The following is a 17,272-nucleotide window of genomic DNA, read 5'->3' as shown; positions in this document are numbered from 1 at the left end:
TTGAATATGTACCACCACGCCCGGCTTTCAGGCTTAAGTGTTTTTTGAGACAGGGTTTCTCTGTGTAGTTTTGGTGTCTGTTCTGGATCTTGCTCTGTAGACCAGGCTGGCCTCGAACTCACAGAGATCCACCTGCCTCTCCCTCCTTAGTGCTGGGATTAAAGGTGTGCGCCTCCACTGCCCAGGTAGGCTTAAGTTTTTAAGATTTTGAAGTTACTTCTTTTTTCAGTTACCTTTTACAGATGTTTAAGAAAATGAAACATTGTGTTTACCTGTGTGTCCCATTGTCTGAGTTCTAATCAGATTTCATCTGGGGCCATTTCCTTCTTACTCAGGCGCTTCCCTCGCTTTGTTATGGTGCATCTGCTGTTGCTGAACACCGTCAACTTCTGCATGTCTCAGGAGGCATGCTGCCTTTGATTTCCAAGTTCTTGGTTACTGGAGATAGCTATGAGATCCACATTTCTTCTTGGTAGTGCTAGGAATTGCTCCCAGGGTTTCATGCATGCTGGGCCAGTGCTATAAAGACCTCGGGTTTTAATAGTTCTAAGATACTGCTTCCTTGTCTTCTGGCTTACATTGTTTTCAGAGAGATGTCCACTGTTATTCTTCTGAATGTAAAAGTGCTATTTTTCTTTGGCTGGTTTCTTAAAAAAAAAATCCTCGGCTGACAAGGTGGTCTATATTAAACTATATTAGCATTAGACTGCCAATTATTGTTCAGTTACGAATGCCATTGATCTTATTTATTTATTTATTTATTTATTTATTTATTTATTTATTTATTTATTTATTTATTTATTTTTTCAAGACAGGGTTTCTCTGTGTAGCTTTGCGCCTTTCCTGGAACTCACTCTGTAGACCAGGCTGGCCTTCAACTCACAGAGATCCACCTGCCTCTGCCTCCCAAGTGCTGGGATTAAAGGCAAGTGCCACCACCACCCGGCGCCATTGATCTTTTAATTAACAACATGGCTTTATAGAGTTTTTCAAATGGCCCAAATCCACTTAGCAAGATGAGTTTAAAAAAAAATTGTGTATTACTTTGTTTTTTTCCAGTTCCTTTGTATTGTCTGATTATTAAATCTCACTATATGCTGGGTATGTCACATGCTTTAAAACCTCGCACTTGAAGGCAGAGGCAGATGGATCTTTGAGTTCAAGGTGAATCTGGTCTACATAGTAAATTCTAGGCTAACTGGGGCCACTTAGTGAGACCCTGTCTCAAAAAAATCACTCTATAATACTTGGGGTGCTTCATTTCCAGATGTTAGCTCTGACACTACCAGGGTGTGTTTCAGTTCTTTGTGTAATGTCTCTTGTGGGATGGGGAGGAGTAAGGAAACAAAAGAATTCCAGCAGAGGACTTACGGAGATGGAACCACCTAGAGGTGCCAAGTGTGCGTGTGCGCTAACAAAGAACGCTGGGCGGTGGCGGCGCACGCCTTTGATCCCAGCACTCGGGAGGTAGAGGCAGGCGGATCTCTGAGTTCCAGGCCAGCCTGCTCTACAGAGTGACTTCCAGGACAGCCAGGACTGTTTCACAGAGAGACCTTGTCTTGAAAAACCAAAAAAAAAAAAAAAAAAGGAAGAAAGAAAGAACAAAGAACAGTTTATTCACAAAGCCTAGTGCACTGAGTGAATGAACATGTGTGCTGACATTAGCTGCAAATTTTAAAATTTAAAAGACCATGCCCTGTTATAAATTGGCCTTGGCTATCTACCATATACAGAAAAGAACCCATAAATTCACGTGTGTACATTTTCTGTATTTGCATATATTTGCTTTTGCTAAGAATTTAACCTATTTTCTTCCCTCCAGGGTTGAGAATGCTTGCACCAAGCTTGTTCAGGCAGCCCAGATGCTTCAGGCTGACCCATACTCCGTTCCTGCGCGGGATTACCTCATTGATGGGTCTAGGGGAATCCTTTCTGGCACGTCAGACCTACTTCTTACCTTTGATGAGGCTGAGGTAGGTAATTGGAGGCCCACAAAGACCTCTTAGACAAAAGCCTAGTTTTAGATTTATCTTATTTTATGTGTGTGTTTTATTTGTATATGTGTTTGTGGGTGCCCATGAAAATCAGAAGAGGGTGTCATATCCCTGGGGCTGGAGTTAGAGGAAGCTGTGAGCCACCTGACCAGGGTCCTCTGGGAGAGCATCTCATGTTCTTGACCACTTTGCTGTCACTCCAGCTCCTGAAGCCTAATTTTAAAGATAATAATGGAGGTGGGTCAGCACTTGGCGAATCTCTGCGAGTTCAAGGCCAACCTGGTTTACAAAGCAAGTTTCAGGACAGCCGGGGCTACACAAAGAAACTCTGTCTAAGGAAAAAAAAAAGATAATAATGGAATCCCTGGATGATTTTTAGAATGCTAAAATATTAAAAAGCTGCATATCTCTAATGCCATTTCCTATGTACTGTTCACCAATTTGACTGAGTTCCTATATACATTTTCAGGTTCGTAAAATTATTAGAGTTTGCAAAGGAATTTTGGAATATCTTACAGTGGCGGAGGTAGTGGAGACTATGGAAGATTTGGTCACTTACACAAAGAATCTTGGGCCAGGTGAGCCAAAACCATCCTTTATATTAAAAGTCTTTATGAACTGACTGTTTTGATTCAAGAGGAAAGGTTCCTCTTCTCTTCCTTTCAGAAAACAGGGGATGCTGCATTGGGCTTCTCTGTGCACAGAGCTGACCGCAGCTCTCCACTGAGGAGAAGTTGCTGTCCATCAGATCTCTTCCCGACCTTCTACAAGTCCCAGCCCTGTCAGAAACATTAACCCAGACCTGTGAACGCTGATGGGGAAATGTAGGAAATGCTTTTCTGTCTCTGTAATGCTGAAGGCCGTCCTCAGTCCTGGCCTCCCCATTCCACCATCCACAGCATTCCTTCACTGGCTGCCAGCTGGCCTGTAGCTCCTCAGGACTTCTTAGCTTGCTAATTAGCTGCCTACTATTATGGACTCATGCCCTAGCCCAAGGCTGCACAAATGTAATCAGACCTCAAAGGAGAGAAGAGCTGTTGTGGTTAAATCTCATTTGAAATGATTATTTAGCCATTTGAGTACTGAATATTCAAAATATCCAGATGCCGGCATTTGATCTTATAGATATAACATGACCTCAAAAGTCCATAAATTATGAATAAGATTAATGAAAAGAATAATAGGCATTTAACTTGATGTTTATTGCTCTGTGAATTATTTTTTAATTGAAATGTTGATGTTTATTTAACATTATCTTTCTAAGGGTCCAGTGTAGTGGGTCTTTGAGTTTACCACATTTTCTGAGCTTTACTGAAGATCACCTGGAAATTTTTTTTTAATGGTTGTAGAGGTGTGCTAGGGGATGGCTAGGGAGTGTTTGGGAGTGTTAGAGATGAACTCGGGTTTAGTGCATGCTGGGCAATTGCTCTGTTACTAGGGCATACCCCAGCAAAGACCTGTATTCTCATTCTCATAACTCTGGGAAAAAAGGTCTGTTTTTCCCATGTAACTTTATGTGAAACCTAACAAAAATAAAGTACTCTGTGTGAAGCAGAAGCAACCCTTCTGCCTCTCCTTGGTCTTGATGGTCTGTGAAATTGACTAAGAAATCCCAGGCAGCTGGGCGGTGGAGGCAGAGCCAGGTGGAGCTCTGTGAGTTTGAGGCCAACCTGGGCTAACAGAGTGAGATCCAGGACAGGCACCAAAACTACACAGAGAATCCCTGTCTCGAAAAACAAAACAAAAAAAGGAAATCCTAGGGGAAATTTGAAAATCAAAGCTTAAAACCAAAATCATTTCGCTAGCCAGGGAGATGGCTTAGGTGATAGAAGCACTTGGAGCTGAGTCTGCCGACCTGCGTTCCATCCCCAGGAGCCTCATGGTGGAAGGAGAGAACTGACCCCTGAAGATTGTCCTCTGACCTCCACACCTGTACTGTGGCACACGTGTGTGTCCTCGCGTACACAGACCTGTAAATAAATGAATTAAACTGAAAAATCACATAGGACTTTTGAATAATAACAAAAGTAAACCAAGTGCTAGCAGATTGATTCCAAAACACCAGATGCTTAAAAAGCTGCCACCGCTGTACTTTTTATAATATTTTTATTTTGTTTCTAATTTTAAGAGTAGTATGTGCTTATTTTGGATCAACTTGAAAAATTCAAAAAATGTTACCAAGGTCAGAATAAAACGTAAGTCTCAGCAGATGCAGGGATGTGATGCCAAGCCTGAAGGCCTGAGCTCCATCCTCAGAACCCACGCAGTGGGAGAGAAGCAACTCCCGCACGTCAGCCTCTGACCTCTGTCTGTAGGTGCACCGTGGCACACATATATTCTCCCAATATACAAAATGAATGAATGTCTAAAAAACAAACAAAACAAAACACACCCTGATCCAACCCAACCCCCTGCTGTTAGAATTCTCTCTGAGATCCTCGAATTGCACAGCGCAGTAGCCAGATACACAATCCGAAACCTGTGTACAGCCTACAATATGAACATGGTGATTACATTTAGAATTTTCCTTTAATAAATTACCTTCGCTGAAAGTACAACATTACATAGAATGGTAGAATTGTTACAGTGTCTGTAAATGGGTTTGGCTCTTTGTAGTAGGTCAGTCATGGTGGATTTGGGCCCAAAAGGCCAGATCCTGGTTCGCTTCACCACTCACTGCATAATCTCCTCTTTGTGCCTCAGGGATGACGAAGATGGCCAAAATGATTGATGAGAGACAGCAGGAACTGACTCACCAGGAGCACCGAGTGATGCTGGTGAACTCAATGAACACCGTCAAAGAGCTCCTTCCCGTTCTCATTTCAGGTACTTCCTGCTTTGATTACAGGGTGAGGGGAGTGGAGTGCTCTAACTCAGACGGCCGTTCCCCTCTGCTGCTTGGGTACATAGCCTTTACACAGGGTACAGATGAGATGTGACTGAGTTCCTGTAAGATGTGGGCAGCAGACGAAGGCTAAGAGCCCTGTAGTCACCATTTCGAATGTGCTTTTGCTTTCTGCTTTCTTAATTGCCAAAAGGAACTTGCACTTACTAAGTGTCAGTGGGTGCCAGTACCTCATTGTTTCTGCCTGTCATAGACAGGTTGTGGGTTATTTAGTTTAATTCTCAGAAGATAGCTGGATTTAAATTTCTCTGAAACATGTCATTGTCATCCTCCAGTACCTTCAGTTCCAGGGGCTCCAGTGCCACCTTCTGTGGGCACCTGTATGCCCTTGGCATACAATTACATGTTAATACACATAAATAAAAAAATTCCTTTTTAATTAAAAAACTTTTTTGGGGGATTGTTTTTTGATAGAAGGTTTCTCTTTTATATAGCCCTAGTTTCCTGGAACTCACTATGTAGACCAGGCTGGCCTTGAACTCACAGAGATCTGCTTGTCTCTGCCTACTGAGTGCTGAGATTAAGATGTGTGCCACCATGGCCTGATTAAAAAAATAAATCTTAAAGACAAAAAGGAAAGAAAGAAAAGAAGGAAGAAAGAGACAGAGGAGACACTGATTCACATCGGAGAACTCCTGGAAGATATACTGACTTCTTTGGGGCCTCCCATGGTATGGGGGCAGCAGGCCACTCACAGTTTTATTGGTGTTTTTCATTCTGTCCCAGCAGATTTGCAGTGGCTAGAGGTCATGGTGTATCAGGATGATAATGACTGAGAAAGACATTAAATACTTTGTGACTGTAGATCAACTGTATGTGTTAGGTTAGTTCCCTAACGACATGGTGATGCTCTCTTTACACCTTGAATTCACTTTACAATGAAAGTTTCTGATGCTGGAACTTGATGAGAAGATTTGCAGTGCTTGTTTTATATATTCTTTTTAAGACATTAGAAGATCAAAATACGTGTTCAAAGTATGAAACATCACCTGTGAACATTGCTAAGCGACAAGATTAAATTTCAGGCTGACAAGATGGTTCAGATTGTCTGCGACCCACACAGATACTGGAAGAAGAGAACTGACCCCCACCCCCTACCTCTGATCTCCACATCATTTTTTAAAAGATCAAAATTCTGGTCTTTTGTTCATTTTTATAGCTATGAAGATTTTTGTTACAACTAAAAACTCAAAAAACCAAGGAATAGAAGAAGCTTTGAAAAATCGAAATTTTACTGTAGAAAAAATGAGTGCTGAAATTAATGAGATCATTCGTGTATTACAACTCACTTCTTGGGATGAAGATGCCTGGGCCAGCAAGGTAAGTCTTACTTGAGGAGAAATAGTAATAAAAAATTCAAATTATGCCCTCCTGGGAGATTTTGATTGCCATCTGTCTTAATTTTTATCTTGTAACTGTGGATGCCTAAGAATACACAGTTATTGTGGAAACAGTTTCTTGCTCATTTGTTTTATGGGCTCCTTGTCACCTTTATGTATTTCCTGTGTTCCAAGGTGGACTATATAGCTATATAGGATGACTTTTGGTAGAAGGCTGAGGGTGTGCAGCCTCCCTTCAGGCTTAATTCTTACCAGGTTGAGTTGGTAGAGGACTTGGGATACCATACTTCCTTGGGTGGGATCATCGTCTTTTTTATGGGGTGCTTGTTGCCAGGTGACTTGAGAAAGACAGAGAATATGCCTATAATTATGCACTTGATGGAAGACTTGTCCTTAGTCAGCCTTTGATTAAGAGGAGTGTACAGAGGAAGCTCTCAGGACTTTTAGATGTATTGCTTGACCATTCTGTTAATTAAAATATTGGCCTTCTTGATTTGCCGTCTGGTTTACAGATCCCTTTGCCTTCTGTAGAAACTCCCTGTAGACTCCAAGGGGCGTCCATTGATGTGGATTCCTTTTAGAGCCTGTGGGTTGTTGTTTGGAGTTGTTGACACTCTGGTCTACTTATGCCTATGGCATAGCAAAGCTTCCAGATTTGGGGAAGCCAAGCCATTTTGCTGTGTACTTGCCTTAGAGAAGCCCAGGATGCGGGCAGTGGGGGGATGCCCCACCTCCAGGGTCTGGCTTTCCCATGTATGACCTCAATGCTGTCACCAGGGTTGTTAACAGACAAAGTGACTTGATAATTTGGCTTCCATCGAGTAGTTCTTAGAGCTGTTTTCTTCCAGGACCATATAAGGTAAGGTCAAGTTTGGGGCTGAACATCAATCACTAGTCCTCCCTCCCGCTGCTCAGAAAGCTAGTTTCGCTGTGCATAGTCAGTTAGTTTATTTTTAACTAGAGGTTATTTACAGAGGTGTTTCCTCATTGACAGTGTGGTCTTTAACTGGTTCAAAAATTGTATTTTAGGTTTTTATGATAATATCATCTTAAGTCTCTTATATTTGATTTAATTTTGCTCTTGCTTGATAACTTTCACTTCCCAATGACTTCTTTGTGCATCTTTTTTCTGTTGTTGTTCTCTTGTTTGTTTTATTCTTTTTCTCGAGCTTAGAAGGTAAGCTTTCTCTTGCCCTTCAGTTTCATTTTTGCTTAAAAAGAGAAAAAGCATGTCTGTGAGGTTTCCTTGTGCCGTGTGCCGTGTCTCATTTTGTGTGCCGGTGTGTAACACTGTGCTCGGATATGTGTCAGGAAATGATTTAATGTGGGATTCTGGGCTGTGTTGGGCAGACTGACTTCGGCTCTTACTGAATTGGTATTTTTGGGTGGGCGGGACAAAACAGAAAAGATGGCTGTGGCCTATCAGGCCATCTGTATTTGGTAGGGTGCTTTTGTCTCTTTGAGAAGGCCCCTAAGAACCTTTTTTTTTTTTTTGCCTATTCTATCCCAGTGACCTCGTTTGAAGGGCACGTTTCCCTAGGTAGCTGGGTTGGTTACCTGTGGATCCGGCTCTTGGGAAAGAAGACTTGAGGTGATGCCGGCTAGGTGCCTCTTCCAGCAGCCATCTTTGTAGGCCTTGACATTTTGCTTTTGGAGATGTATTCTTAAGGTTTTTACCTGTAGTGAAGGTGAGGAGGCTAGAGAGCTGACCTGCTTACACGACCAAAGTCAAAGAGGACAGGAGGCAAAGAATAGTGATCTGTAGTTTTTTTTTCTTACCTTGAGTTGGTGGCTTTCTGCATGTTCTGTTGCCTAGGCTGTGAGTCAGCTGTAATTCATCGATTTCATGTTCCCCTAACCAAATCTCTTCCCTTTGCTTCTGGCAGATGAGAAACTAGTAAGGAAGAACAGACACTTAATCGTAATGTTTCTCTGATTTGGAGGGAAAAATAATCTACCATTTAGTGAATACATGTTATTGAGTTTGTTTTGTGCTACTGCCATCCAGAAATGCTTCTTAAAAAGCAAGCAAGCAAACCCCAAATGAGTTTAGTGGGTTTTCAGTACTAGGATTATGGACTTGGGCAGGATGGCTAAGGGCGGTCGACCTGGTTGCCTCACCTGCTGTCTTGTGGCCGGCCCATATTCATGTTGCTCTGAAGGAAGCTGGCTAATTAGGATGATGCAAAACTAACTTCATCAAGAGTGAGAATAAATTAAGTTTGTTCGGCCAAAAGCAGCTCAAATACGTGGCATTAGAATGAACAAGAGGAATATTTTTATCCGCCTGCTTTTGTCATACGATTCCTTGGTTCAGAAATGAAAATGGAATAAAAAGATGCACATGACAAGTCCCTGCCACCCTGTCACCTGCCTGCTTTACCTCTACTAAACCCTACGTGTAAACTCTTTAGTAGTTGTAAGAATATTTAGAAAAAGAAAATTCACCCCGACAGTGGACAGTGGTAACTAGGGTATTGGCTTTTTTTTAAGTAGGATTCTGAATCCCTCTTTCCTGCAGGGTGAGCAGTCAACTCACCAGATCTGGGGTCTGTCTGTTGCCACCAGGTTCCCGTTCTGCTCAGTGCGTAGTGTCTTTGGCCCCTCCCGCCCTCCCGAGAAGTAATTAATGTTGTCTTCCCACACTTGTTTCATGCCTCCCCATTGGTGCAGTGCTCTGCTGGAGAGTGAAGGCTCCTCTAGAAAAGTGGGGGAAGAAAGTAAGTGGAACACATTCTCGGTAAAGATTCGCCTTCTGAGTAAGTTCCGAGTCTGACGAGGCAGTGCATCGCTGAATAGTGAACCTATAGTTACACCTCCACTCAACCTGCAGATTCACACATTTAATAGCAACTTTAAACATTTCATTTCTGTTGGAAGTAAAAGTTATCCCTTGACTCAACAATCATCGTACAGTGATCATTGAAGTGAAGCCAGCATTTTTTCTTGGGACAACGTTAAGAATCATAGGAACTTGAGTTAAATACCACTCGAACTCTACTCTGCAAATTAAGAACTCTACACTTAATTTTTAAAATATATTGATGTTACTTGTATCTTGATACATGTTGGGAGTAGAGAGAAAACTAAGCATTTCCTTGTTAAGATTTTTTGAGCCTTACAGAGGTAGCTTTTCACGTCCTTAGGCACTGGGATTCACAGTTGGTTATGGTGGTGAGTCTCCTCCTGCTGGGGTCTAGGCTGGTGACAGACAGCAGTGACTAACTAGGATGTCTTCCACTTAAGCTCTCTGTACTCTTTACCACAGAAGGAAATGCTGCTTAGATTGTGCCATCCGGTAACACCCTTACTGCAGACCATTGGGACTTTAGGGCTGAGTTTCATTTTGATTACTGTAAAAAGATTTCTTTTTGAGTGTTCTCAAGTTTTGTTTTAGCCACCAGTAGAGTAAGAAATTTATCTATAGGAGTTTGGCTCAATAGTTTAATTCAGGCATTTATGGTGTTCTACTCACCTCTTGAGGAAATCCTCAAATGCTAAAGGAATTGGTGTTTCCCATCTGATGTAGGTTTTCTTTAGCTGGCCCATCTGTGAATGTGCTCACAGCAGGCATAGTTGTTCGAGTTGTGAAGCTTTTATCAAAGGGGAGAAACCCAGGCTGGAGCAGGTAACTGTCTGAAGTGTTAGGACAAGGCGACTTTCTCATTGGTCAGTCTGTTCTTCCTGGAAATATCTTTGTTCAAAACATTGGCATGGTGCTTTAGAAATGAGATCAGAAAAAAAGTGGAATGGGGATATAAGTATTAGTAGAAGAAAGAAAAGGCTGGGCAATAGTTTCTTTGTTTAAAATTTTTTTTTTTTTTTTTTTTTTTTGGTTTTTCGAGACAGGGTTTCTCTGTGTAGCTTTGCGCCTTTCCTGGAACTCACTTGGTAGCCCAGGCTGGCCTCGAACTCACAGAGATCCGCCTGGCTCTGCCTCCCGAGTGCTGGGATTAAAGGCGTGCGCCACCACCGCCCGGCCTTGTTTAAAATTTTTAACTTAAAAATACTAGCATTGTAGGACTCTGCTTTCCATTTTATTTTATTTTACTTTTTTTTTTTTTTTTTGGTTTTTCGAGACAGGGTTTCTCTGTGTAACTTTGCGCCTTTCCTGGAGCTCACTTGGTAGCCCAGGCTGGCCTCGAACTCACAGAGATCCACCTGGCTCTGCCTCCCGAGTGCTGGGATTAAAGGCGTGCGCCACCACCGCCCGGCTGCTTTCCATTTTAAATGTATTTTATTTATTATTATTATTATTTTTTGAGACTGGGTCTCTCTATGGAGTCCTGGCTGTCCTGGAACTTGCTATTTAGACCAGGTTGGTCTTGAACTCACAGAGATCCTCCTTCCTCTGCCTTCAGAGTGCTGGGCTTCACTTTTCTAACTGTATTCTGAGGCCTGAACGTGTTCTTAGGAAGGCAAACATAGAGGGCTGCTGTGCTTTGCTGTGGATTTCCTTCCACAATGGCTGTGTGGGGGAGATGGCTGGGACACTGAAGTTTTGATTTTGAGTAAAACACACACACACACACACACACACACACACACACACACACACACACACGTATTCACACACAGATAATAATTTGGGGCCTGGCACGGTGGCCCTAATTTTGTAATTGTAATCCCAAGCATTCAGTCGGCAAAGGTAAGAGGACCTTAAGTTTGAGGCCAGCCTGGTCTACACAGTGAGTTCCAGTCCAGCCCAGGCTACTTGTTAGCCATTGTCTCAATAAAACAAAAACAAAATAAACAAAGACCCTAAGCTACAACAACAAAAACCACAAGAGAAATTGGTGTTGGCTTTTTTCTTTTCCCAAATTTGAATTTTTATGGACAAGAGTAAAGGTGCAATGTTTTCTCTTACACTTACTTGGCAGGGCTTAACAAAATGCTTTGTGGCATACAGTATGGTTGACCACAGATTGTGATTATTTTCATCATATATATATTATATACACACACTCATACATGTATATATTCACACTGACTTCTAGTCATAATGCCAAGGCATCTGTTTCTATCATGTCTGCTGCTAATGCACTTCTGTTCCTCATGACAGGATTCGTTGATTTCATCATAAACACTGCCTTTTAAAAAATACATGTGAGATTCTTCAGCAACAAAAATATATGTCCCTATAAAGACTTTGGTTTTTGATAGGCTTATTAGCTGCTGTGCTCCAGAAAGAATTCAAGGTCTTTTACGTGACTGTTCTAAATCTTTAGGACTGTTATAAATCTTTAGGATCACATGCTTTAAAAACTAGAGGGATAGAGAGTGACTCAGGGTAAAGGCACCTGTGACTAGTCTGATGATCTAATTTTGATCCCTGGGGCCCACACTGCCCAAGAGAATTGACTCCAGTGAATTGTCCTCTGACCTTAACACTTCTGCTGTGGCACACTCTCACCCAACACGTACACACAAAAAGTAAAACTACAACAACAAAACAAAACAAAACAACAACAACAACAACAACAACCACCAACCTAGAAACTAATTGAAATCCCCAGTTTTGAAAGTGCAGCTTCAGGGCTGGAGAGACTGCTTAGAGGTAAGAGCACTGGCTGCTCTTCAGAGGACCCGGGTTCAATTCCGAGCACCCACATGGTAGCTCACAACTGTCTGCGGCTCCAGTGCTAGGGGATCTGATGCCCTCTTCTGGCCTCCACAGGGCACCGGGCATGTGCATAGTGCACAAACATACATGAAAGCAAACACCCATATACGTTAAAAACATTGCCGCTCATTCCATGTTTGCCATTGGCCCGGTGTGTGTGGGGGGAGAACGAGCATCTGCTAATTTTCATTTCCTGGCGTTGTCAGATCTACTCAGAAGAAAATTACTCTCTTCCTGAGAATCATATCCTTTCTTCATAGTGAAGGGGCCATTTGAGCTTATTAGAGAAAAAGGAGCGATTTTCGAGGATGCCGAGTAGAGCCAAGCTTGTTTTCCCATTGTGCTTCCAACCATTTCGGGCTGTTGGGGAAGAAAGCAGTCATTTATGTTAGTGCAGATTATGAGTTTGATTCTGGAGCTTCTCTTGTGAGAAGCAGTAACTGGGGCTGGTACTGACAAGGTGAACATCCACTGACTGCTGCAGAAGGTCTGTGGCATTTTTTGGCAACTCTTTAGGAAAAACAAAAAGCAAAACAACAATAACATAACAACAACAACAAAAAAAAAATCGAGTTTTGTGTGATATAAAATAAGAGGTTGGCGTCAACAAGCTTAAGATCAAATGGTCCTAAGAGTGATTCCTTGTTTCTTACAAAATGATATTTAAACCTGAGATTCAATGAAGTAATTGGGAAAAAAATGGCTAATATAGAATTTACCATGCAGGAAATTTAATTAAAGTCAGCCTTCCTAACCAGTAGCCTTTACTGCTACATTAGTGCTAAAACATGTCTGACTTTTTGAAAAGATACCATTTTCTTTGGAATTTAAATTTTAAAATGTAGATATATGTCTATGGGTTTTCTCACCCCAAAATAAAAATATCACTGCTAGGTGGTGGTGGTGCACACCTTTTGATCCCCAGCACTAAGGAAGCGGAGGCGGTTGGATCTCTGTGAGTTCGAGGCCAGCCTGGTCTACAATGCGAGTTCTGGAACAGCCAGAACTACACAGAGAAACCCTGTCTCAAAAAACAAACAAACAAACAAACAAACAAAGGTATTGCAGAAATGTTTATTAACAGAGTTTTACATTTTACATGGACACAGTTCCTCTTTTCCAAGGTATGCACATTATTTCCCAAGAGAAATAAACAAATCCACACCTAGACAACTTGTTAAATCTTATAACTTAGGTAAATACTGAAAGCTGTCTGGTTAGTTCTTGGAGGTTAGGAGATACCCGAGACTCTTAAAAAGATATCTGTTTGGGCCTTTCTTATTTGGAATTCAGCCTCTGTGTTACTTCCAGGGGCAAGGTTTGCGGTATAAATTAACGTACAACAAAGCAGAAGAAAGAAACAGATTTAAACATTACTAGCAACTCACCTAAAGATACTCCTGTCCTATTTTACTAGTTATAAACGGACTTTGGGCTAGATCTTCATGATGCCGCCTTATCTTGGTAGCTGTCATAATTCCATGTAGCTTGGTAACTTTTTACAACCCTGCCCATCCCCGTAGCTTAGTTCACCTTTTTGTTGCTGTGGCTGAGAATAGTTAGAATGAGAGAGCTTTTTCTGTTTTTCTAGACGGGAAAGAAGGGAATCCTAAAGCGGAGAGTCTGTCTTTTGAGTAGGTATTTTAGAAATGCTGGGGGGTCCAGCTGCTGCTGATTTTAAACCTGTGACTGTTGCCTGTTCTTTGTGTTAGTGGTGGCCCTAGGTGACTTGGAACTAGGGATGTGCTTGCTGCCTCCTTGTGGAAGCTTGATGTACAACAGCTGTAGGATTGGAAATGAAGAAAGCTTAGGGATAGGGCATTGCTTAGACTTTCAGAGGTTAACATTATCCTTTGATGAGTTGACTCTGAGTGTCAGTCCTCTAGGGCAAAAAGGAGATGGGCTGTTTTTTAAAGATGTTAAGTGGAGACTTAGGAGATGGTCGTTCTAGGGCCAGTGGCATACATCTTTAATCCCAGAATTTGTGAGGCAGAAACAGAGGCCAGCAAATTGTTGTGATGCCAGTCTGGTCGACACAATGAGTTCCAGGGAAGGTAGGGCTACGCAGTTATACATGAGAGAGACAGACAGAGACACAGAGACAGTGTACCAACCTACCAATGCTAAAGATCAGCACAGGGATATTTGTTATATTCTTCTTTGCATTTTCACTTATTAACAATTGATTGAGCTGGGAGTGGTGGCGAATACCTTTAATTGGGAAATTTCTAAGAGTTCGAGGCCAGCCTGGTCGACATAGTAAGTTCTGACCAGCCAGAGCTATGGCGCCCCCCCCCCATTCTCTTCATTGACTGTTTCCTAGTTATATTTATCCTAGGAGATTGATTTTATGTTGGTTTTATGCTTATCATTATGACTCCTGGTTATAAGCAACACATTGAGACCCACATATTAGGGATGGCAAGAGATCTAAGTCAGTGATAGCAGGGAAGGCCAGCAGTATGCTTTTCTTGTGAAACTTTTAGTGGTTTATTTGGAGAACTAAAATAAAATGGTCACATTAACACCTTCTATTTATTTTTCCAACAAGTAATTCCAAGGTTTTTTTTTTATTATTAATTATATATAATGAAACATTATCCAGTGTATGTGTGTGTGTGCATTTCAAAACAAGAAATAAAAGAACCGTGCTTTGCAGCACCACGTACTAATGAGGCTTGCCTAAAGCAGGAGGGCTCTGGCAAGGCTTCAGCTGCTGGCTGCTGACTAGCGGGAAGGCTGATAGGGAAGCATGAGGCAACGGGGCTTTTTCCTGCTGAAGACATTAGACATGTTTTGGCTTGAGCAGTTTTTTAAGTTTTAGCAGTGGAGACACAGGAGGCGGAATAGAATCAGCTGGAGATTGCATGCAAGGTGTTGCATTTTGACAGACACGGGCATTGTGGTGTGATGGGATTACTGTAAGGCTGTTGTAGGACTGCCTTAGCTGTTGTGTGTTAGTGCGGTAACGACCTCTGTAAAAACTGAGACCGGGATACAAAACAGACAAAATAACTGTGGGGTTTCCCTTCCAAAGGACACCGAAGCCATGAAGAGAGCGCTGGCGTCCATAGACTCCAAACTGAACCAGGCCAAAGGTTGGCTCCGGGACCCCAGTGCCTCCCCAGGTAACCCTGCCGTTCTTCTTTTCTGAACAATAAACAGCTAAAATATGAACAAATGACGGAAAGGAATGAACCTTTGAAACCTCAGCATCCTGAGGTAACTGTAACATCCCATCAGAGTTCTTAGTAACCCAAACATTCCTGGGATAAAGGCACAGGCCTTTATCACCTCTCATCATGAACGAATAAACAAAACTAAGCTGGCATTCTGTGAAAGATGCCTGGCTCACCCATCCCCTGAATCAGAAAGGTAATTATTCTGAATAAAAGCTCTTTTTTTCTAGTTACAGTTGGGCAGACTACCATTGATGTCAGCAAAGTACTCAAGTTAAGCAGATTGTACAGTGATGTCTATAAGAATTAAAAAATGAACTTGGCTATATAAAGATAAGACCCAAGTAGGTTATTGAGCTTGGATTTTCTGATTTAATATTTATTCCCTTTTGGATTGTTTGAACAAGTGTGGCAAGCTTAATGGAAGTTGGAGGTGGCATCATCCTCATTCTTAGGTCATCCACTTGATATCTCTGAGCAGATATGGTACCAAATGCCTTTTTCAGCAGGGCCTGTGGTGAAAACCTCACCTCAGGGTTGGGAGGCACTCCATGCCTGTTAGCTGGCAGACGGAAGGCCTTCTATCAGCTGTCTGTTCCACTGGTCCATTCCTTCATGAATGAAATGATTGTAAAGTAACCTCTCTGAATAATTGATGTGCCTACAGTGTAGATACTGAATATCTCACTACTGCAGGGGACGCCGGGGAGCAGGCCATCAGGCAGATCTTAGATGAAGCTGGAAAAGTTGGTGAACTCTGTGCAGGCAAGGAACGCAGGGAGATCCTGGGAACCTGCAAAATGCTAGGGCAGATGACTGACCAGGTGGCTGACCTCCGAGCCAGGTAAGGTCCCTCTGCTTTTCCCAAACCAGTCGTGAATAACTCACTCCTAGTGAGGTGTTCAGGACGGAAGCCCTGCCACTTTGACTGAATTGTCTTTTGCTGATAACAGAACTGCAAAATATTCAAAGACTAGTAAAGTTAGAGTTCATTTTGTTGTTGATTTTTGTTTTAAAGTTTTTAGCTAGGTTTTTATGAAGAATAAGTGGCAGAGTTGAAGTCTGACCAAATTAGTTCTCTTTTATAAAAGACGGATGGGTAGAAAGAGACCTCAAAGAGTAACAACAGGACTGGAGATATATCTCACTTGGTAGAATGCTTGTTTAGGATGCATGAATCTCAGATAGTAGCACCCATCAACCAGGCAAGGATGGTATGCCTCGGATCCTAGAACTCAGGAGCTGGAGGCAGGAAGGTCAGAGTTCAGTGTTGTCCTCAGCTGCCTATTGAAGGCCAGCCTGAACCACATGCGATAGTGTTTTTTCATTGTGTGTTAAAATTTATTTATTTATTTATTTATTTTTTTGGTTTTTCGAGACAGGGTTTCTCCGCGTAGCTTTGCGCCTTTCCTGGAGCTCACTTGGTAGCCCAGGCTGGCCTCGAACTCACAGAGATCCGCCTGGCTCTGCCTCCCGAGTGCTGGGAAAAATTTATTTTTAAAACTGTTAATATTTTATTATTTTTGTGTACACACCTATATTGTCTGGGCCATCTCACAGGCCCTTGTAATTTGTTTTATCACCTTCTTTTTACCCTTCTCCAGTCTTGGTTTTTAGAATTCCCCTACTCCCAAATAAGTGTACTTAGTTTGCTGTTGAAATAAAACTCAGGTGAATAAAGATTTAAAAAAAAAATTCATCTATGCCATTAATGAGTATATTAGAGACATTGAGAAGACTGAATTGTGCTGAGATGCCTAGTGTAGATGAAGTTTAATTCAGCTTTGAGAATGTCCTGAAACTTCTTGATCATTCAGATACACATGTACATATGCATAGCATATATAACAGCACAGGAACGGACCTCAACATGCTCCATACCGTTGTGCTTGCTCCAAAGTACTCATCTAACTGAGGATTGTACAAGCACTGCTTTTGGAGCAGAATGAATTTTTATTCCTATGAAACCATTCATTTCCACTTAAAAACAATGCAGATGCGTGTACAATACCAGGCATTCTTTTTGTGGCATTGTAGATATAGAAGCCCCTCCAGAGGTGTATTTGAAGGGGGAGGGAACAGCTTAGATGTAGTCTCATGGCTCTCACTGAGCCTGGCTTCTGTTGAGAAGCAGACTTCCCTGTCAGAAGCAGCATTGCAGGAACTTTGTAGAAAGGACAAAAAGAAGTCTTGTTCCCACTTGGAAAAATGCCGGGGCAGTTGGACAAGGC

At 42.1% G+C, this 17,272-nt stretch overlaps 1 protein-coding gene across 2 annotated transcripts in view; it reads left to right on the top strand.

The window, feature by feature from the left end:
- Positions 1-17,272, top strand: part of Vcl (vinculin) — a 99,504-nt gene that overhangs the window by 47,421 nt on the left and 34,811 nt on the right. For both annotated transcript variants that reach the window (XM_006984773.4, XM_006984771.4), the window contains exons 3-8: positions 1,823-1,973; positions 2,464-2,572; positions 4,698-4,820; positions 6,059-6,219; positions 14,900-14,990; positions 15,738-15,885. In XM_006984773.4, the coding sequence (XP_006984835.1) occupies positions 1,823-1,973; positions 2,464-2,572; positions 4,698-4,820; positions 6,059-6,219; positions 14,900-14,990; positions 15,738-15,885 (783 nt within the window). The remainder of the gene's footprint in view (positions 1-1,822; positions 1,974-2,463; positions 2,573-4,697; positions 4,821-6,058; positions 6,220-14,899; positions 14,991-15,737; positions 15,886-17,272) is intronic.

Source organism: Peromyscus maniculatus, chromosome 9 (assembly GCF_049852395.1).
Source record: "Peromyscus maniculatus bairdii isolate BWxNUB_F1_BW_parent chromosome 9, HU_Pman_BW_mat_3.1, whole genome shotgun sequence".
Lineage (NCBI taxonomy): Eukaryota > Metazoa > Chordata > Mammalia > Rodentia > Cricetidae > Peromyscus > Peromyscus maniculatus.
The sequence above is the reverse complement of the archived record's forward strand: the minus strand, read 5'-3'. Positions and strand labels throughout refer to the sequence as shown.